We start from the raw sequence: 22666 nt of genomic DNA, 5'->3' as shown, positions 1-22666 counted from the left end.
AGGCAAGATAAGGATCATATCACCTCCACCTTACCCAACACCCTTTACCCACTACAATTTGCATATCGTCCCAATAGATCCACGGATGACGCAATCGCACTGCACACTGCCCCATCTCATCTCGACAAGAGGAATACATAAGAATGCTGTTCATCTAATACAGCTGCACCATATTGCACTCCAAGCTCATCACTAAGCTTGGTGACCTATGTCTGAATCTCACCCTGTGCAACATGGTCCTGGACTTCCTGACGGGGAGGCCCCAGGTGGTGAAGGTAGGCAACAACACCTCCGCTACACTGATCCTCAACACGGGGGCCCACCAGGGTGCGTGCTCAGCCCCCTCCTGTACTCCCTGTTCACCCATGACTGCATGGCCATGCACGTCTCCAACTCAATCATCAAGTTTGCAGAAAACACAACAGTCGTAGGCCTGATTACCAACAACAACGAGGCAGCCTACAGGGAGGAGGTGAGGGCCCTGGTGGAGTGTTGCCAGGAAAATAACCTCCCCCTCAACGTCAACAAAACAAAGGAGCTGATCGTGAACTTCAGGAGACAGCTGAGAGCACGCCCCCATCCACATTGACATGGCCACAGTGGAGAGGGTGAAAAGCTTAAAGTTCATTGGGGTGTACATCACTGACAACCTGAAATGGTCCATCCACACAGATAGTGTGGTGAAGAAGGCGCAACAGCGCCTCTTCAAACTCAGGTTGCAGCTAAACCAAAAACATAAGTTCCCACGACTTCCAAGGGAACCAAATGTGCTAGAAAAGGATCATATGTGTTTTTCTCCAATTACAATTGAGTTAATGAGGAATGGCCAAGTCATCTTGGCTTCCTCAGATGATCATATAAGTATGAATAGTAATTATGGTAGGCCATCATACTTCTGTAATTTTTAACATTTTAAGTTTACCCACATTGTAAATCCAAGTTTGAGTGAATTAGGTCTCCAGATAATGAAGACAATGGTGGCAATTTGTAATGTATAGCTGGTGCTGTGAATAGATGTACTATGCCTCTGAATCTTTATTAATTTGAGTTATCTTCTGTGGAAATCGCAGGGTCGCATCGTAAAGGACATTCTGATCGTCCAAGGGTGGAGCAAAACCCTGCTGCCGACTCTCCACAAACGATAGCATTACGCAGAGAGGACGCGCGTTTGTGATTCGCGAGAGCTGGCCCTCCCTCCTAGTGGGTGACTTGTTAAAATAGTTTTCGGGCGGAGTCGACTGCAACTGGGATATATCTGTGTGCAGTGAGTACGCAGGAACAAGCCGTGTACAAGTCCGTCGGTTTTTGGAATTTGGTACTCCGGAGAGGGACCGGCAGACAGAAGCGAAGGGAACTGAATAAAGAAAGAGCACCACACAGTCGAAAATGTCTTCGAATAAAGACGATGGTGGATGGAAGAAGTTTGTATGGGATTCGGACAAGGGGGAATTTTGTGGACGCACAGGGGGGAGTTGGTGTAAGTATGCAATTCTGATATTTATGATCACGGTAATTGGCCATTGTGGCCGGAGGTTTTAATCGAAATTGTGATGGATCTCATATGGCACGATCGAACTTCTATTGGGCAGTATGGAACGCGCACCGAGTCTTCATGTAATCTTGGTGCATAGCACCTGTTTGATTTGACTTTGCAGCAATGTGTGCTACAATGGTACGGTGTCACCGACTCCATATCATTGCCCATCGCCACTCGTTGTTCATAGCTCTCCATGTCTGTGTTGTGAGTAATAGCATACGGTGAACATGCGACCAGTTTTTGCTCCTATTTCACTGTCCTTGCTAGGAACCTACTGCCTTATTCAAAATGACAGCCTACCGACTGTTCCAAGTAAAGATGGGTTCGCACATCTTCAGTATGAGAATCCAAATAGGTCGTTGAAACACGGTGGTGGGAATATGCATAATGCATTATTAGAACATGTTATTCTAAAGGTTCGAGTCCTAATAGTACAGTAGGCTAGTTGATCACACTGCAGAGACGCAGCCGCCTATGCCTGGAAGAAGACGAGAACTCTCCATCGCAGTAACATGATCTATAAGTATTAGGATGGAATTACACCATATGCACATGCTGTAGAGACTTAGTTTAATTTCCGATGTAAAATGACACAATCAAAGGGTTAAAAATGCATCATAGTCCAAGGTGATTCAAGGTGATGGGGCCTACTTGGAATTATGGAGAGGACATTCCATCTTGTGTTACTATTCGATGTGGATACTGTGTCACTTTAATTAACAATGGAAATGTATTAACTAGACTAATTTTACTTTTTTTCGTTTCTATCTGCACCCATGTCTTCCCTCGTTTCAATGTCACTCAACTACCCTACATTTTCGGTATTCAGAGGATGACCAGCTGACCGACAATTCATGTTGCAATTTTGCTTATTTAACTAACGCCCTCAAGTTGGTTGGTTTGGTCATTTACTTCAACTGTGTTTTGTGTGTATTATCTCAAGGCCAAAACTCATTTTGGATCTTTTCATTTTTGTGGTGACCATATTTTTTATTTTGTAATTTTTCTTGTTTGGTGGGGGGGTTACAAGCACAACATATAATTTAATATTCAGTTCAATAAAATGAGAAGGAAACATAAAGAAGTGAGCCTCCAACCCCACTCCCCCAAACCCACCCATTCAACATGTCTCCAACCAACACTGGTGCTCCTCATCCATCCAATTTAAGTGGTGCATAATTTTGTACAATGTGTGTGTGTGACACTATCCATGACTTTAATGATGACTCGTCTCCATTCGGCCACTTGCATGATTAATTTAATCTGTCTACAATGCAGGAACATATGTTTTATCTGGTGTGATGCATGGAGAGAGAGGAGATATTGAACCCTCGTCTATAATATGGATAATGTACGCACCCTTGTACCGGCCAGTTGTGATCAGGGAAAACACATGATCTGGATAAGACACTGGGTGGTTGTGATGTCCTTATAATTTTGCCAAGGAACAGGCGACATCTTAAGTCCTGCGTAATTGATTGAAAGGGAACTGCTGTCTCCTATAAGATGTGACCTTTTGACATTGTCTTATGCACCACTAGGCCAAAACAGTACTAGCTCTGCAGGTTTGGTGGGTTGGGGCACCACTGGGCCTATACAGTAGTATTTTTGCGGGCTGGTGGGGACAGCAGGGTTGGGGGTGACTTGAGGAGATTCTAATACTGTACTAGTACTATGGCTGGACTCGGGGCAGCAGTTAACCTAGCGGTTAAGAGCGTTCGGATGGTAACCGACGGTTGCTGGTTCAAATCCCGAGCCGACTACGTAAAAATCTGTCAATGTGCCCTTGAGCAGGGCACTTAACCATCATTTCTCCCGTAAGTCGCTCTGTATAAGCGCCTCTGCTAAATGACTAACATGCACTGTACCTGCAGGGCTGGCTTAATGCAGGGGCTTACCGGGGCTGAAGTCCCTGGGCCCAAGCCTGTGGGGGGGCCAAGAGGAAGCAAAATAATATTAAGTTTTACAAAAAATAATATTAAAATATATGTGTGTGTGTGGTGTATATCTTTTTACTGCAACTGCCAACCACAGGACTCAAGAGCCCGCTCTCAATGAGTGTAGACTGCTGCTGCCGCTCTACTAGTCATCAGATGGTGGGAGGAGACGCGGTATGAGGCCCATGTGGGTAACTGGGGGGGGGGCTACCTTGATTGGGTAACTGATTAATAAAAATAAACTGCATAATTAAATAAATGTGACTGGTCAATTGTGAGTCAGGGGCAGGGCCCAAGCCCGTAGCGGGTCCAAGATGCCTTTTAAAAATGTATTTATATAATAAAAAATAAATCATGTTTTATCCAACCACAGGAGCCCTACTCTCAATGTTTGAAATCCACCAGAGCGCATAATTTAGCCACAGAAAATGTATAGTTTTATAAAAAAACTGTGGATTAAGTTTTAGCACGAGCACAGACCAAAATAAAGGAAACGCCAACATAAAGGGTGTTGGGTCACCACGAGCTGCCAGAACAGATTCAATGCGCCTTTGCATAGATTCTACAGGTGGACCTATCCATGCCAGGAAAATGCACCCTACACCATAAGATGTACTTTGTATCCCTCGTTTACTTAAGTGTTTCCTTTATTTTGGCAGTTAGCGGTGTACCTACAGTCGGGAAGGCTGCAGTTTGGGCAGCGTGCTCCAAATGTACAGTTGCGGCCATAGACAGACATATAATCCATAGAAGGGTTTCGTAACCTCTTACTTTGGCAATTTGACTGACTGTTAAATTCAAGGATACACTAGCAATGAATGCCAGTCCTGACTTTAGTGAGACCTGCCATTTATGGATTATAATTCTATGGTTGGTTGTGGCTGTTGGTTTGCCTTTTGCAGATTTCAATATACCAAAACCCCGGGCCTATGATTTCTCATTCTGGACCTGTATACCTGTGCTGGTTTTATGCATATCCCAGCTAGCACATTTTGGTTCCTTGGAAGTTGTGGGAACGTTACGTTTTTGGTTTCCCATTGGTTCTGATTACGAAATAATGTTTCCTGACCTGTAATACTGAAAGTAATAATAAAAAATGTTCTGAGAATGGAAGTAAACAGTTCACATGTTCTGGGAATGTATATCTTTTCTTTTTAAGGTTGTAGGGAGGTTCTGTGAATGTTCTATGGTTCCCTGGAAGTTTTCCTGGAAGGTTTTATTAATGTTCTGAGAATGGAAATTCTAGGTTATTTGAAGGTAATTAAATAACATTCTAAGAACATGTTTCAATAAGAGTAACACTGCTAGCTTAACTGTGTTGAACTCCAAGCACAGATCGGACACGTGAATTCATTTTCTTAGGCATTAATCATTCAAATGCAAAAGTTTTAAAAATGTATTGTGGCATGGTGTCATTGATATTTGACCCTATGATCTTCTGTTCTCTAGCCATGGAATTAGTGCAGCTAGCATGTTTTTTTTATTTTTTTATTATTTTTTTAACTCGTACAAAGCTGTTCACTTTAGTCTATTTAAACAAACCTCCATTTTAAAGGAAGCGAGCACTCATTTAAGACCAGATGTGGCCAATTAGTGGGTGTGACCAGCACACTTAACAAGATAGAGGATAGTTTTGTTTATGCTGAGAATGGAATGTATGTTTTTAAATAACTTTAGTAAACGTTCAAAGAAAGTTTTCTTAATGTTCTGGGAACATGACTTAAAATAGAACTATGAGGAAACCTGTAGAATACGTTTTTATTTACTTTTATAAGTACTTACATTTCCACAGAAGAACGTTGTTTCTTGAAGCTGCAATACGTATCTCTTTGGGCAACCTGACCAAATTCACATATCTGTCATTCTCATTGAAAGCAAGTCTAAGATGTGTTAGATCTGTTCCATGTGTGATATTTCTATGCTTTCTGTTCTTAAGTTTTGTTTTCACTGTCAGTTTTGTACACCAACTGAAAAGATAGTATTTTTGTTTATGGAAAATATATTTCACAGTGGTTTAGATGGTACAATGATTCTCTACACTATGCTTGCTTGTTTCATTCGCAAACTATTTTAGCAACCAGGAAAAGGCGACGTGATTTCTGCAACAGTGCCCCTAAATTTAGCGTTCTCTAAACAATTTGGGAACATTACTTTAAATAGGTAGGTACTGAAATTCCCACCTAAAACATATGGTTCTCAGAATGTTATACTATCTGGGTATCCTGCACCATTCCCAGAATGTTGTGGGAAGGTTGTATGCAAAATAGCCATAGCACAACCACACTCTCACCAAGCTCTAAGAAACATACTGTATGGTTCTCAGGACGTTATGTGCCAGCTGGGTAGTATCTAGGTTTTGTATAAAAGCTGAGCATGCAGACTGCCCCCATTGTTTTTGGGACCTGAATGTATTAAGACCAATAAATGATCTGCGATGTGGGCACTATTTTTAGAGCAACCTAGTCTCTTGTGACAGGCCTAACAAGTAAAGCTGAGTAGCTAGCTTGAGATTTGTTTCTGGGTTCTGAGTTTAAGAGCAACCAAAAACGATTTTGACAATTTGATTTACTCTGAAGCCTGAAGTTGTTCTCCTGGCTACTACTGTATGATCTACTGGTTACACTTAGTTTTCCTGCCCTCAGTGAAGAGTCAAGACAATGTCTACTGTTATAGGTGGATTACTATTTGGAACAGGAGCTTTGTGGTTAGGTCACCTCCTGTTCCCTCCATAGGAGACACAGGCTTCTCTGTCTGCATGCATTCTACCTGTATAGGTATCACTGAGCCCAGGTGTGCATCCCAAATGGCACCCTTTTCACCTATATTGTACACTTCTTTTGACCAGGGCACTACATGGGGAATAGGGTGCCATTTGGGACTTATTCCAGTTATGGATAGTCTGTGTACGGACCAGGAAGCTTAAAGTAGAAATCAGGTGGGCTTGGATTAGTAGTAGAGCCAGCCAATCTATTTATCTAATTTTTAATATGTTTGATAGTGTTGTGGTGCAATGGGCAATGACTGGGCAGTCTATTGAGGTTTGACGATAGGATAGACACGCATGAGATGGAATTGGAACACTGAGGAAACACTCGTCTGACGACACAATAGGCAGACTTGCTGTTTCTCTTTCTTAAGCTGTACCCTTCTTGTCTCAGTCTACATGTCTGCGGTGTTTAGCGTACTGTACACACTGGCTCTGCAGGGCTGGTTAGGGTGGCAGGGTTGTGTTGACTTGAGCAGATTCTTAACTACTGCAGTAATACTAAGGTTGGACTTAGGACTTCATTATGGGGAATGTTCCTTGTTTTTCAGAGCAGATTTAACATTCTGCAATTGCGGAATGCTGGAGTTCTGTATGTGGCTTTTTGTATGACTCAATTGAATGAGTGGAAATGGACCTTGTCAACAACATAACAACCAGATCTTCATTTCATGGCATCACTGGTGTTTCTAGTTTGTTTTTTTAAGGAAATAAAGGTGTGTCACAATCATCTGTCCTACACATCTTTTGCATGGTGATGACCCATTTTCTCTCTCTCTCCTTTTACAGTTAAAATTCTAGGGTTCTACTTAATCTTCTATGCTTTTCTGGCTGGAGTATTCATCGGCACCATCCAGGCCTTGCTTCTCACCCTCAGTAACTACAAACCCACCTGGCAAGACAGAGTTGCTCCCCCAGGTAAGGTATCACTGAACACTAGACACTGAGCCACTACTGCTGCCTGGGGATAAGAGATGGTGTCCAACCACAGTGGCTTTGTTTGAATTGGCACCCTATTCCCTACCCACTGGTCAAAAGTAGTGCAATATGTAGGGAATAGGATGCAATTTGGGCTGCAGCCAGAGTCTAACATGCATGTTTGTATATCTCAGAGGGGTGGGTTATGTCCGTCAAACATCCTATTGAATTTCACACTTTAACTCGTTAAGGGAGTCCCACTGGGAGATCAGCTGAATTGACATTAGCACTGTATGGGCCAGAGAGCAGGCCGGCACAGTGCCGTTTTGAGGTCTAACACAGAGGACTCTTGTCTTTCAAGTAAACGGTGGGTGTCATCCATGCATGCAGCATGTGGAACTATTTTGATACTGGTTCAGTGTCTATGGCCCTGGCTCATTTAGGCTAGCTTGTACAGTAGTATGCTTACGTCCAATAACAAACGGGTGAAATTCGATTTTTGGCAAAGACGTACAGAAGTGCTTCTGTCAAAATGAACTTGGGTCTAGTAGTGAACTGAATCCTTGACGTGTTACTGTTTTCTTACTGTTTAAACGCTCATGTCATATTGGACATTTTGGTGTAGGTAGTGGGTCGGTCAAGTGTCTCAATTTCCCTAAAGGCCTCCCACATGGGCAGAGGCCTCTCTTCCCAATTTGTTAGGGAGTGTAGTGTTTAAAGAACGAGAACTGTTCCCGTTCCCCATTATTGGACGTTGCATATTTCATGTCTTTCTCCACAGTTTCCTCTTTCTGAGAGGCTTAGTCAGTTTCGCTGGAGTCTGTTCTGATTATGTGGGTGTGACATGGAGGGAAAAGTGCTAATTGTGAACTTTACAGTGTGGTCCCCTAACAGAGCACTCTCCTGATGCCTTTGACTAGAGTTAAAACAGACCGTGACGTTCTGGTAGACATTGCCTGCTTCCTTTACCAGGGAGAGCTCTGTGGTAAACTGTCAACGGCAGATGCTATTCTCTACTTTATTTTCTCCCCTTACACAACACAACCCAATCCCACAGCACCAGTGCCCTTCCACAGAGCATTAACCCTTTCCTGTTGGTGTTTTCAACCATGACATTGTCAAAGACATGTAAGCTGCATTTGAATTGGGTCTAAAGCCAGTATCCCAGTCATGTCTGTCCGGTTTTATATATAGCCATCGTCTGCTCGGGGAACCTCCATTAGGAGAGGTTGCTAGGCGTTGATAGTGCGTTACTTTCCACAGGAGGCCTGATAACTGGGCCATGTCTTCACAATGAAGAGGACGCCTGATGGCTCTAACAAGCAGAAAGAAGAGTCTGACTGTCTTTATCTCACAAGCTGACAGAGGAGAGAAGCATTACTCTCTTCAGACCACTCACCTCACTCCGTCCAGTTAGTTCTCTTTAGTTTTCTGGTCATGAAAGATGGAACTTAGCGTGGGGGCTGGGCTGGTTGTAAATAAGGAAGTAGAAGAGAATGGGGGTGGATGTATTTTGGATCTTGTGTCGTAGCATAGAGACAGTTGTCTTTTGTTTGAAATGGGCTGTTCCCTTTTACTGACCTGTCTTTCCTGCTAAGAACAATGACAGGGATTCACCTTGTCTTCCTCTTCAAGACTGTTTTCCAAAGTGTGGACTCTTCAATGGATGACTGCCTCACTGAAAGACTTCATTAGAAAGCAAATTACACTGACTGTTCTCAACTGGTTTCATACTCAGTACTGTTGTGAGTTAGAGTAAATAGAATGGCCACAAGTCCACTGAAACATTATTGTCCTATTATAAAAGTGTGCATTGCTAATAGTACTTCACTTCTGTAACATTGAAACTGATGGAGACTGTCTGTTCTCAGGCCTGTCACACACCCCACGCTCCGACAAATCCGAGATCGCCTTCAACTTGAATGATGTGGAGACCTACTTGACTTACACCAAGGCCATGCGAGAGTTCCTGGTTATGTACGACGACGACAAACAGCGGGACCAGATGAAATACGAGGATTGTGGAGGTACAGGAAGTGTTCCATTCCGCTCTCTACCCCCTAGTCCTACCCCCTAGTCCTACCCCCTAGCTCCTACCCCCTAGTCCTACCCCCTAGCTCCTACCCCCTAGCTCCTACCCCTAGCTACCCCTAGCTCCTACCCCTAGCTCCTACCCCTAGCTCCTAGTCCTACCCCTAGCTCCTAGCTCCCCCTAGTCCTACCCCTAGCTCCTACCCCTAGCTCCCCTAGTCCTACCCCTAGTCCTACCCCTAGCTCCTACCCCCTAGCTCCTACCCCTAGCTCCCTACCCCTAGCTCCTACCCCTAGCTCCTACCCCTAGCTACCCCCTAGTCCTACCCCTAGTCCTACCCCTAGCTCCTAGCTCCTACCCCTAGCTCCTACCCCTAGCTCCTAGCTCCTACCCCTAGCTCCTAGCTCCTACCCCTAGCTCCTAGTCCTACCCCTAGCTCCTACCCCTAGCTCCTACCCCTAGCTAGCCCTACCCCTAGCTCCTACCCCTAGCTCCTACCCCTAGCTCCTACCCCTAGCTCCTCCCCCCCTAGTCCTACCCCTAGCTCCTACCCCTAGTCCTACCCCTACTCCTACCCCTAGCTCCTACCCCTAGCTCCTACCCCTAGCTCCTAGCTCCTACCCCTAGCTCCTAGCTCCTACCCCTAGCTCCTAGCTCCTACCCCTAGCTCCTAGCTCCTACCCCTAGCTCCTACCCCTACCCCTAGCCCTACCCCCCCTAGCTCCTACCCCTAGCTCCTACCCCTAGCCCCCCCTAGCTCCTAGCTCCTACCCCTAGCCCTAGTCCCTACCCCTAGCTCCCCTACCCCTAGCTCCTACCCCTAGCCCTACCCCTAGCTCCTAGTCCTACCCCTAGCCCCTAGCCCTACCCCTAGCTCCTACCCCTAGCTCCTAGCCCCCCCCTAGCTCCTAGCTCCTACCCCTAGCTCCTAGCCCCTAGCCCCTAGCTCCTACCCCTAGCTCCTAGTCCTACCCCTAGCTACCCCTCCTACCCCTAGCTCCTAGTCCTACCCCTAGCTCCTAGTCCTACCCCTAGCTCCTAGTCCTACCCCTAGCTCCTACCCCTAGCTCCTCCTACCCCTAGCTCCTACCCCTAGCTCCTACCCCCCTAGCTCCTACCCCTAGCTCCTACCCCTAGCTCCTACCCCTAGCTCCTAGCTCCTACCCCTAGCTCCTACCCCCTAGCCCTACCCCTAGCTCCTACCCCTAGCCCCTACCCCTAGCTCCTACCCCTAGCTCCTACCCCTAGCTCCTACCCCTAGCTCCTACCCCTAGCTCCTACCCCTAGCTCCTACCCCTAGCTCCTACCCCTAGCTCCTACCCCTAGCTCCTACCCCTAGCTCCTACCCCTAGCTCCTAGTCCTACCCCTAGCTCCTACCCCTAGCCCCCTCCTACCCCTAGCTCCTACCCCTAGCTCCTACCCCCCCTACCCCTAGCCCTACCCCTAGCTCCTACCCCTAGCTCCTAGTCCTACCCCTAGCTCCTACCCCTAGCTCCTAGTCCTACCCCTAGCTCCTAGTCCTACCCCTAGCTCCTAGCTCCTACCCCTAGCTCCTAGTCCTGCTCCTAGTCCTACCCCTAGCTCCTAGCTCCTACCCCTAGCTCCTAGCTCCTACCCCTAGCTCCTAGTCCTACCCCTAGCTCCTAGTCCTACCCCTCCTAGCCCCTACCCCTAGCTCCTACCCCTAGCTCCTACCCCCTAGCCCATTCCCCTAGCTCCTAGTCCTACCCCTAGCTCCTACCCCTAGCTCCTACCCCTAGCCCTACCCCTAGCTCCTAGTCCTACCCCTAGCTCCTAGTCCTACCCCTAGCTCCTAGCTCCTAGTCCTACCCCTAGCTCCTAGTCCTACCCCTAGCTCCTAGTCCTACCCCTAGCTCCTAGTCCTACCCCTAGCTCCTAGTCCTACCCCTAGCTCCTAGAGCCTACCCCCCCTAGCTCCTAGTCTAACCCCTTGCCATGACACCCCTAGAGTCCTAAGCTCCTAGTGAGCTCCTAGCTCCTAGAGCCTACCCCTAGCTCCTAGAGCCTACCCCTAGCTCCTAGTCTAACCCCTTGCCATGACACAGACCTAAGAGGTGCTCAGTGTGGTGGAAGCTCTACTTAGATGGAGGTGGTACCATCATCTTCTAGCCTTTTGCTTATTGAATCCTTTCTGACGGTCTAACATCAGGTGGGATAGGAACAAAGTGTCCAGGACATGGCATGGCATGGCATGGCATTGTGTATTGGCTTCAGAGAGAAGGTGTTTTTTTGTAATTTGTTTTTGATGAATTAGTTGAAGCGAGCAGCTGTGGCTTCCTGTGCTCAGTTGTTTATTTGTGATTTCTCCTCCTCCTGCCTTCAGAGCAACCGGAAGACTATAAGAACCGTGGTGACCTGGAGAGTGATGTGGGGATCAGGAAGGCCTGTCGCTTCCAGAGGAACTGGCTTGGGCCTTGCTCCGGCATGGAAGACAGAGACTTTGGCTTCAAGGAAGGAAAACCCTGCCTGATCGTCAAGCTCAACAGGATCGTCAACTTCAGGCCACGGGTAAATATCCTAAGGACATATGAAAAGTTGACCTCTTATACAAACTGGTCACTTTGATATTTCCAGTGGCCCCTGGTTGTTAGTTTATGCATATTTCCCCCAAAGTAGTAGTACATTATTGAATACTAAATCTACATAAACTTTCTTCTGTAAAAGTGTTACTGTTTTTAGCAGATTGTTTTGCCTCCTCGCTCACTGTGTACCTGTCTTCCATTCTTTCAGCCCCCCAGCTCCAATGAAAGCATCCCTGAGGGAGCCCAGACCAAGGTCCAGCCCAACGTCATGCCCATCTTCTGCACCAACAAGGTACAGTACGCCAGACAGAATTTGATGGAACAACATCGAATCACAATTGATCATTCCAATGTCAGTTGACAGTAGTCAGTAAAGCAACATTGAAGCCTAAGGGAATGTTGACTTGAATGGGGAATGTTCATTTCGAGGAATAGTCCCCGTTCTGTCACTAAACCAGGCATTGTAAATGTGTTTCTGGGTGAAGGTCAGATGTCAGAATGACCAAAATAGCACCGTCTTTCTCCTTTTGACTGTCTCACCCAATCTCTTTGCAGAGAGAGGAGGACGCCGGTAAGATGGGTGAGGTGAAGTACTACGGCATCGGGGAAGGTTTCCCCCTCCAGTATTACCCTTACTACGGCAAGCTGCTTCACCCCCAGTACCTGCAGCCCCTAGTGGCCCTCCAGTTCGTCAACCTCACCATGAACACCGAGCTGCGCATCGAGTGCAGAGCCTACGGAGAGAACATTGGCTACAGCGAGAAGGACAAGTTCCAAGGAAAATTTGACGTTAAATTCACTGTCACCAACTTATGACCACAGTTAGGTTCATAGCACTTTTTCTCTCCTGCCCCCTCTCCCTCCCCAACCATTTCTCAAAAGTAACAAAATAATTTAGGAAAGGGAGTTGGGGTGGAAATACGAAGTTAAGTAAAAAAAATAAAATAAATCACAACTAGTCTTGAACTAAACTCATACGGGACGACACTTCATCTGTCTGCTTTACACTGGCTTCTCTGCTTCTGTCTAGGGTTAGAATGTAAGTCGCAGGAGGAGTAGCAATAGCATAAAGTATTTATTCTACTGTAAATGAATAATATTCCTTGAGCCATGGGGACATGTTTCATTTGACTGTAAATTGTAATTCCACTACTGATGTGTAGCGAGCAGTGTTTTGTCCCCCTCCGTATTGCTGCCTTGTGTGGTTTCTATACATATTTTTGGAGTGTACAGTGCAGTAGTCGCATACATTGGTCCTTTCCAAGCCATGTTGTAACCTGTTTACTTATGTGAGCAAGCTTTAGCAGTCCAAGATGTGTATATACTATATATGAATACTTAATAATTTAAAAATATTGACACGGTACTCTGATCTCTCCTGACCCGTGTGAGGAAAAAGGCTGCACTCCAGGGAACTAGGCCTACTCTTTCCTTACTCTTTCCTTATTTTTGCCTTTGTCTGATTGATTGTGAGAATTTTCACATCGCTTTTCTTTTAGAATCACTTAAATGTGGGATAAGGGTTTTATTACGCTATTGTTTCAGGCTTTTACTTCCTTTTGTTCTGTTTGATTCACTCTTAATGTCGAGTTGTCTCCAGGTTGTTAGGCTACTTTTGCCTTTTGTACGGCAACGGTGCTAACTCTGCTTTTTAAAGATGATTGTTTTGCTCAATTACGTCACGTCATCTCACAACGTGGTGTAACTTTCTGATGAATGTTTTAGCCATTTTACATGGTGGAAGGAGTTTTATATTTATGTGGTTGTATTTTTTTTAATTTAATTTTTTCTGCAGAAAAGTGTAATGTATAAATACAAACCAAAGTCACTGGTCCAAGTTGAGAATCTTCTCAGAAGCAGTGCTGTACCCCGTGTTTTTAGGATTTCTTGTCGATGTTAAGTGCTAAACGTCAATGTCTAACATCAGTCCCGTTATCAGGAGTTCTCATCCCCTCTTGTCATTTATTTAATCCCAGGAAGAACAAAACCTGAAATAAAATGATAACACAACTTTCTTTATTCCAGTCTCTCTCAAACAAGACCAATACCCTGCTGTAAGGACACACCACATGAGTCTAAAGTGGAGTCCTCTCCTTGTCTCATTTCCTTTCAATATGCACTGATCTGAAAGAACAAGACAGGTGAAAGGACAAACCCCTAGCTATAACCCCTAGCTATAATGCTTTATTGCTGTGACCTTCCCTGTCCTTTCAGATCAGTGACGATGGAAATGGAACCACATCAGACCGTTGTATTCCTACCCTAGTCTGGGATTGTTCAGTGACACAGTCTGGTAGTAGCTAGTGTTCAGAGAGGAGTAGTGAGGATTGGCAAGGAAAAGGGTTGTTTGTGTATTTTAAACCCTGCAAAAACACTTGTTAGATTTGAAATGTGCTTAATTAAAAGGAGACCATCTTCATCCAAACGAACTCCTTATCAACTCTAACCAGATGCTAACAGATCAGGGAGGAATAAGGGCTGCCAAACCAGCTCCCCTTGGTGCATCTGCCCTTCCTCTGTTTTCTTATTGCTAATGACTCAAGGTCAACTGCATTTCAGAAGATTTGATTTGACCTGTTTTGTGGGGGGTTTTCTTTGCAACAACATGACAATAGAGAAACCGCTTGTCAAATGATTATTTTCTTGTTGCGTTGTCGGCTTGGAAAAGACTACAAACCACCTACAAATCAAGGATGTTACAGAGAGCTGTCAATGCTAAGTAAGGGATATTATGATTTTTTTTCACTACTAGCCTCAGTTGCCATGGTTACCACAGCTCATCTCCTGAGAGACTGCCATGGTTATTGCAGCTCCTCTCCTGAGAGACTACTGCCATGGTTACCACAGCTCATCTCCTGAGAGACTGCCATGGTTATTGCAGCTCCTCTCCTGAGAGACTACTGCCATGGCTACCACAGCTCAGCTAGCCTCCAGGCTTAAGACACATCACCTGGGTGACTGACTAAAACCATGCTGCTCATTCTTTAAAAAAAAATGTTTTATTTAACTAGGCAAGTCAATTAAGAAATTCTTATTTACAATGACGACCTACCCCAGCCAAACCCTAAACCAGACGGCGATGGGCCAATTGGCTTCCAATCACGGTGAAACAGCCTGGAATTGAACCAGGGTCTGTAGTGACACCTCTAGCACTGAGATGCAGTGCCTTAGACCACTGCGCCACTCGAGAGCCAATGTGGAAAGGACTAGTCCTTGATCATGACTCTCAGGCCCATTTCTGTACACAAGTCATTGGACGAAGGTGTCTACTGTATTGGGGAGTTTTAAGAGCCCCAACACTCGGTCTGAACATTAACACTCATCAGGACCTCATCTTTCATATCAGCAAGAAATCATTTTATAAAAACAAAAAGGTAAATTGATAAACACCTTTATAGCGTTTGGATTAGTGTTCCCACACGGCCATATCGCCAGGTTACAGCGCGTGTTTACCAAAGAAATGATGGAAGACAGAGGGACCGCCTGTGCTAATGAGCTATCTAGCATGCGCCGAACACCTGTGTGTATTGGAAGAAGTCCTCCAGAAACGTGTTGCCTCATTTGTCAGTTACTCCACCACTGCAGGTTCCTCCTCTTGGAGTTTGTCTCTAACACACGCAGCAGCTGAAACTTAATCCCAGCAACTCTATTTGGGTTTTCCATCAGAAAGGCTTTTATGAATGGGAGCCCTGTGTGTTTGCCACCGGGACCTCAAATGAGGAGTGGAGTGACGGTGCATTTTCCAACCGTCTCAGTAATGCTGTGACAGGGTGAGGGTGTCCAGGCAGCGTAGACTGTCTGGTGAACTGACTGCCTGTTTGCATCTGAAATCGTACCCTATTACCTATATAGTGCACTACCCCTGGTCAAAAGTAGTGCACTGTATAGGGTATAGGGTATCATTTTTAACTGCATGTTGAGACCTGGATAGCTTCCCTTTCTGTAATTACATTAAGTAGCCGGGGTGACCAGGACAGGAGAGGCAGCGGCCCAACAGTGGGGTTCTGTTTCAGGCTCCTGTATGGGGATACATCTCCAGACAGAGGCGTATCTTGTGACCGGTGGCGGGAGCAGGCGCTAGCCTCGGGGGCATGGCGGACGGAGGTCCCAGCACAGTGTCAGCCAACTAGGCGACGGGCAGGCGGGCAGGCAGGTGATAGCTTAATGAGACAGTGTGTGAGATGAGTGGCCGGGAACCTGTTGTGGGCCAGGAGCCAGGGCACTGCAGAGAGGAGGGGCCTTTAGAGGACACTGGGAGAAGAACAGAGGAAACAGAGGACAGAGCCATGACAGACAACACTAGAGTTTAGCTTACCTGAGGCCCATGGTCTTGGGTTGGGAAACTATCTAGATTCTCATTCCACCACAACACAACACACCCTCTCTAATCTCATCACAACACACACCCTCTCTAACCTCATCACAACACACACTCTCTCTAACCTCATCACAACACACCCACTCTAACCTCATCACAACACACACTCTCTCTAACCTCATCACAACACACCCTCTCTAACCTCATCACAACACACACTCTCTCTAACCTCATCACAACACACACTCTCTCTAACCTCATACAACACACACCTCATCACAACACACACTCTCTCTAACCTCACAACACAACACACTAACCTCATCACATCACACACTCTCTCTAACCTCATCACAACACACCCTCTCTCTAACCTCATCACAACACTCTCTCTAACCTCATCACAACACACACTCTCTCTAACCTCATCACAACACACACTCTCTTCAACATCATCATCACAACACACAATCTCTCTAACCTCTTCACAACACACACTCTCTTTAACATTCATCACAACACACAATCTCTCTAACCTCTTCACAACACACACTCTCTTTAACATTATCACAACACACACTCTCTCTAACCTCATCACAACACACCCTCTCTAACATCATCACAACACACCCTCTCTCTAACCTCATCTAACCTCTCTAACCTCATCACAACACACCCTCTCTAACCTCATCACAACACACTCTCTCTAACCTCATCACAACACACACTCTCTCTAACCTCATCACAACACACCCTCTCTAACCTCATCACAACACACACTCTCTCTAACCTCATCACAACACACACTCTCTCTAACCTCATCACAACACACACTCTCTTTAACATCATTATCACAACACACATACTATTCACTGATGCACATACAGTAGGCCACAGCACTCGTAAATACACGCACACACGCACGCACGCACGCACACACGCACACACACACACACACACACACACACACACACACACACACACACACACACACACACACACACGCCGAGTACACACAAACACCTCTCAGTATCCACACACACATCTCTCAGTGCAGTGTTTCTTTTTTTCTTTTTTTAATTTTTTTTTTTTTGCATTTTCCAATTAAGAACATTCAAAACAAAAGTGAAAAGATATTAGACAACGATAGGACAAAGTGACAGTAACAGACGAACGTAACAAAAATAAATTATAATTATAATTATATAAACAAACATACAATAATAAAAAAATAATAAAAATTTTAAAAAATTAAAATAAATAACGAGACATTGGATCACCTGCCGTAGGCTACATATTATACATGACGTGTGAAACATTATGTGAGGATTATATATAGATTCAATCAATGAGATGTGGGGGGAGATTCTCCATATAGTCAATAAAAGGTTGCCAAATTCTGTAAAATGTCTTTAACTTATTCCTCAAGCAGTAAGTGATTTTCTCCAAAGGGATACAACTATTAACTTCTGAAAGCCACATTGCAACTGGCAGGGAGGAATCCAATTTCCATTTCAAGGCAATACATTTCTTGGCAATCGCTAGCAATATTTCTGTTAGCTTTATAGTATGGCTTTGCCTCAGATTGGTGTTAGTAAAGTTACCCAGTAGACAGACCTCCGGGTCTAAAGGGAATGCAACCCCGTGAATTGAGGATATGGTATTGCATACCCCCTGCCAGAAACCGTGTAGTTTTGAACACTGCCAAGTGGAATGGAGGAATGTTCCTTCATCTGAGCCACATCTAAAACATAGGGAGGAGATATCTGGGTTGAACCTGTGCAGTCTAGATGGGGTGATATAGAGCTGATGGAGGAAATTAAACTGGATCAGTCTGTATCTGGAGTTCAATGTGGATGTAACCCCATCCCTGCATCTTTCACTCCATAGATCCTCATCAAGATCAATACCCAGATCCTTCTCCCATCTAAGTCGGGGTTTATCTTGCCCAGGCAGTGTTAGTCCTGACATAAGAGCATTGTAAACACAGGAAATGGTCTTGAACAGTGCAGTGTTTCTGATGTTGAACCTGACTCCAGAGGCCCATATCTGGCTGATTATTGCCACCGTATTGCGTCTGTCTATCATCATGACTTATTCATTGACTGCTACACTGAGACCTGATCCCCAGGGAGAACTGAGCACGGCAGACATACGCAGCAGCACCACTGGATTCACTTTCTCACCTGGCTCTACTCCCTGTTTCACAGACTATGGGGTGGTGGAAACCTTTACACACCGATAGACAACTGACAATCATCATTACTGTCGAACCATCCTAGGTTCTATTGAGACAGAGAGCACTATCTGCATTGAAAGGCTCGGCCTCGTTCCCACAAGTTGGTTTTAAGTACTGCGCTTTGTGTTTCAAAGGAAGGTGTTCTGTGCCAGAGAAAAGAGAGAGAAAGAGAAGCCCGGTTGATACCTGGTTCTACATGTCCTTTGTCCTTTGTCCTGACCTTGCCCACATTCTGATTGTGCCCACATTTTTAGACAGTAGTTAGACACGCATTGTGTCAGGATATTAATCAAGTGTAAACAGATCTAGCTGGTCAAACCATTTAAATCATCATTACACCGGCCTATCTGGCACCAGCTACTCTGGCCACACTGCGGACACAGTGGACAGATAAGAGACACATTATACGCAACAAACCTTGATCAGATAGTGATTGGATCACATTGATCAGATCACGAAACTCACATGTTAGCGCAAGATGGGAACGAGGCTATTCAGAGAGAGAAAGAGAGAAGGAGAGGTTACGAGAGAGGAGTCTTATAAAGAGTTGGGGTCTTATGCATAAAGTGAAGCAGAGAGAGAGGGAAAATAGAGAGAGCATGAGAGAGTAAGTCAGAGGGAGGTCTATTACAAGAGAGTGTAATGGCACATAGGCCTACTTTTCATCACAGCGCTGACAGCTTGGACACCTTGAAGAGAGAGGACATTGACATCAACAGAGAGGCCCCATGTACCTGCAAGTCAATACCCTACTAGCGTTACATAAGAACTGCATCCCTGCAGAGAGAGTTGGGAGGAGGGGCTGCAAAAGGAGTACACACAACCTGATTGGCCGAGAAGATGAGAGTTGTGGGTTCTCTGGGAAGACCACCTTCACACTGAGGTGTCATCAGTGTTCACCAGGTGCTGAAGGGTTTTCAGATTTTCTGTCCGAGCTTCAAATATAGCGTCCTTCTCAGGTTAGTATGTAACAACTATTAGAGGAGGAACAGAACAGTCCCACGTAATAAGGTAGCATGCCTATGTCATGAAGTGGTTTGTCAAATGTGTACAGAATGGTGTCAAACGTATAAGTGGAGAATAGACACTCATTTTCTGGGGTAGGATGGGTTTTACACTGTAGGTTCACACATGGAGCATTTATGGAGAGAGAAGCATTATTGTATTTACTAGCTAGCTCTAGTTTGGGAAAGGTAGGAGAATGGGTCTGTGTGTCCCATCCCTTAGCGAAGCCTGAAGCCAGGAGAGGAGAAGAGCAGCCTGCCTCCCCACAGACCTATCAGACAGGAGCTAAACAGGCACCATGGCAACAGGCCAGGCTGGCTGCACACATGCCACATGAGCGTGAATGTGCTACACCCCACCTATCCCCCCTCACACATAACCCCTAGACCTCATCCCGGCCTCCCAGCTTCGGGGATGGGTCTCCTACAGCATCACTGGTCATGTGACCTCCTCCAGATGCTAGTAGTAGCAACATGGCTGGGAGATCTCTGTGGTCCCTGTCCGTCACAGGAGGTGGGGGGAGTCTGATGACATCACTGGGCTCGGCAGGGGAGAGGCTCCACCTGATTGGCCAATTGGCTTTTATCACATCTGAGCAGAGCTAAGAATAAAGCCAGCCAGGGAGCATGATAACAACACGGATGCTCCTCAGAGTCTGCATAGAAGAGAGGCAATGTTGGCTGACATGAGACGGTTGGAGGGGGGTGGGGGACGGAATGTTTAAATAGGATGAAGCGTTACGTGGCAACAAGCAATCTCAGTTTTAGAGTGGTACTCAAGGGGGCTTAGAGCTTTGAGAGTGAAGGCTGGTAAAGATACATGCACACATGAAATGTATTTGATAGAGAGAAAACGTCCAGCTGCAAGATATCTCAAGGTGAAACATAAACCGACCTCGTGTCAGCTTGGCCCAGGAGTATGACAAAGTTGCCCCAATATGCTGATGTAAGGACAGTTTCACATCTCCCTCCCTAGTGATTAAGGTCAGGTTTGGGGGAGATTAAACTGATTTCAGACCCGTGCCTATGGGCAGCTTCCAACTGGAAATCCTGCTGCTCTTTGTATCCTATAGATGCTGTTGTGGCTTGGAATCCTAGAAGTGTCAGAACTGTGGCTTGGATTCCCAGTAGTGTCAGACCTGGGGCGTATCCGTCATGTTGAAGGACAGCGGATGGACAGGGGGCAGCTGTGAGTCGTTGCTGCACTACTTTGTGGTGAGAAAAATCCCTCCTGGGTGTAGATACAAACTGTAAACAACACTAAAAGTGAGAACTCCCACACCAAGATTATCCCAGTGTGTTATTTGACAAACCCATAAAGAGGACATAAATGACATCCATGCCATAATGGAGAAAGCTAGTGGAGGTATTGTTATTTTATGTATTTATAGTTTTATTGTATTTGTAGTTTTATGACATCATGTGTATCGTGAAGACTGAACTTGCGGTAGCCACATGAGAGCTGTTTTGTGAGGAGAATGGTGGATTGGAGCAGTGTGACCTCTGTGTGTTGTAGGAAGAACTAATCTATGAAATACAGCTAACCAGAAGAGCTAACCAGAGTAATGTCATCCCTGCTGATTAGAGGTTATCATGTGACCCACAGACATGATGACAGCCCATCTTCAGTTGGTTGGAAGGGAAGGGGGAGGGGCAGAGCGGGAGATGTACTGTCTGTCACTGCAGAACCTGTACAATGTTAACAAGCTGTCAGTTTCAAATAAAGAAGAACCACCTCTACAGCAGATCAGTTTCCCCTAGCTAGCTGCAAAACAATTGTGTCGCAAACATGCACCCAATGCTAAGTGCTATGTGACAGAAGTCATTTTAGAGCACCCCGAAATGAAACACCATCAGGATGATAACAATCATTGTCGCCCTGGCAACGATCTCCGTGACCCCTGGTTAGACGGCATAGTGTTTCACTTTACAGATAGTGCCCTGGAGGACGTCCATGTAAACTAAGTACAGATGTAAGATCTTAATTTGATTGCCCTGTTGTTGCAGGAAATGTACAACACAGCAGGAAATGCAACTTGTAGTGTATTCAAGGTTTAAAAAGGATTCTAAAGTCTGTAATTTCCACTTTAAATGTCTGACTTGATTTGCCCTAACTAAAAATGTATCAACCCTTACAAAAATGTCCATTAATTATAATCCACACAATAATTCACATTTCCTGTTACGGCAGGATTATTTCCCTGCTGTTAGAAACTGGTCAAATTAAGATCTAACATTTGTAGTCTACTGTGTGAGGTTGTTTTTGTGCATTGATGGTGTTCTTCCATCAAGACTTTCTCAACATGTCGCCCTTCAACCGGGTTGAATCACCCCCTACCTAAATCTATACGGTGGCTATGTACAGTAGATACAATGAAAATGTAAGCTAACATTCCTGGCCTAGTGTTCTAGAGTCATATCTAAGCTACAGCTCTCTAGTGGGCCTGTGGCTACCGGTGTTGATGCAAAGCTTTGGCTTGTTTCAGAGTCAAATTAAGCTGTTGCAGTTTTGTGGTTCTTGAAACCACCAGTTGGTTTATTTCCCTCACCACTCCCTTCCCATAAGTCCTTCAAATGTAACGTGTATATTCAATTCAGAGGAGTTTTAATTACAGCTCGTTTCTCAAGCACTCATTTCGAAACCATTCATTTGATTTTAACAGAGGGATTTTTAGACTCAAATGGTTTTCAGAATGGCTGTTTTGAGCCCTTCCAGTCCGTCACCCAATAGCTTGGTATTTAGTTGTTGTTGTTGGGGCACAGCTCTGGTCTGGCGTCTGCAGGGATGAAGCCTTTATTGTGCCCTATAAGGAGGAGTTGGAAAATCCCTCGGATCAATCTGCACTGGCCCGTAGCTGTCCCATTCTCCTCCCAACAAAAGCAGGGATTAGGAACTCAACACAAACCCTGTGATCAACAAGGAGTGAACTACCCAGAGCTGATCGGAGGGGTATACTACAGAGCAAGATCAATAACTTAGCCAGATAACAAGGCAAAATTGAAAGATAAGCCTGAAATTGGCATAGTCGAATTGCCTCAACAACCAAAACACACACTTCAGTTTCTTAATTCACCAAAAAAATCTATAGTTATTTCTGGTTGTTTAAAAAGTAAACTGACAAAGTAATTTATCCTGCTTTGTAGCATACTCCTCTGATCTCTGATCCATTGAAATGACCAGCAGGTTAACTTGAAAAAAGGGATGGAAAATGTATGCTTCTGGAAGGCGTTGTGTTGACACTTCACACGTGGGCGTGCTCTGTGGGGTTAGAGAAGGGGTGGTAACCATCTAGGACAGGTCATAAGTGTCTTTTGTTTTGACTGTTTACCAGTTCGTTTTTTATATATATGAGAAGGTATTATCAGAGGGGAG

At 45.3% G+C, this 22666-nt stretch overlaps 1 protein-coding gene and 1 long non-coding RNA gene across 2 annotated transcripts; one reads left to right on the top strand and one right to left on the bottom strand.

The window, feature by feature from the left end:
• The first annotated feature begins 1228 nt into the window (after nt 1-1228).
• LOC135543268 (sodium/potassium-transporting ATPase subunit beta-233-like) lies at nt 1229-13742 on the top strand. Its single transcript, XM_064970409.1, has 6 exons — nt 1229-1477; nt 7028-7156; nt 9028-9183; nt 11534-11718; nt 11941-12024; nt 12288-13742. The coding sequence occupies exons 1-6, from the start codon at nt 1387-1389 to the stop codon at nt 12546-12548; spliced, it is 906 nt and encodes a 301-aa protein (XP_064826481.1). The 5' UTR covers nt 1229-1386; the 3' UTR covers nt 12549-13742.
• A 2471-nt stretch (nt 13743-16213) lies between these two features.
• On the bottom strand, nt 16214-16813 carry LOC135543008 (uncharacterized). Its single transcript, XR_010456167.1, has 4 exons — nt 16737-16813; nt 16587-16692; nt 16475-16531; nt 16214-16306 (listed from the first exon to the last, which is right to left on the bottom strand). It is a non-coding gene; the product is annotated as an uncharacterized LOC135543008 (long non-coding RNA).
• Between the last annotated feature and the right edge of the window lie 5853 nt (nt 16814-22666).

Source organism: Oncorhynchus masou, chromosome 7 (assembly GCF_036934945.1).
Source record: "Oncorhynchus masou masou isolate Uvic2021 chromosome 7, UVic_Omas_1.1, whole genome shotgun sequence".
In the NCBI taxonomy this organism is placed as follows: Eukaryota; Metazoa; Chordata; class Actinopteri; order Salmoniformes; family Salmonidae; genus Oncorhynchus; species Oncorhynchus masou.
This window is presented reverse-complemented; position numbering and strand designations above follow the sequence as displayed.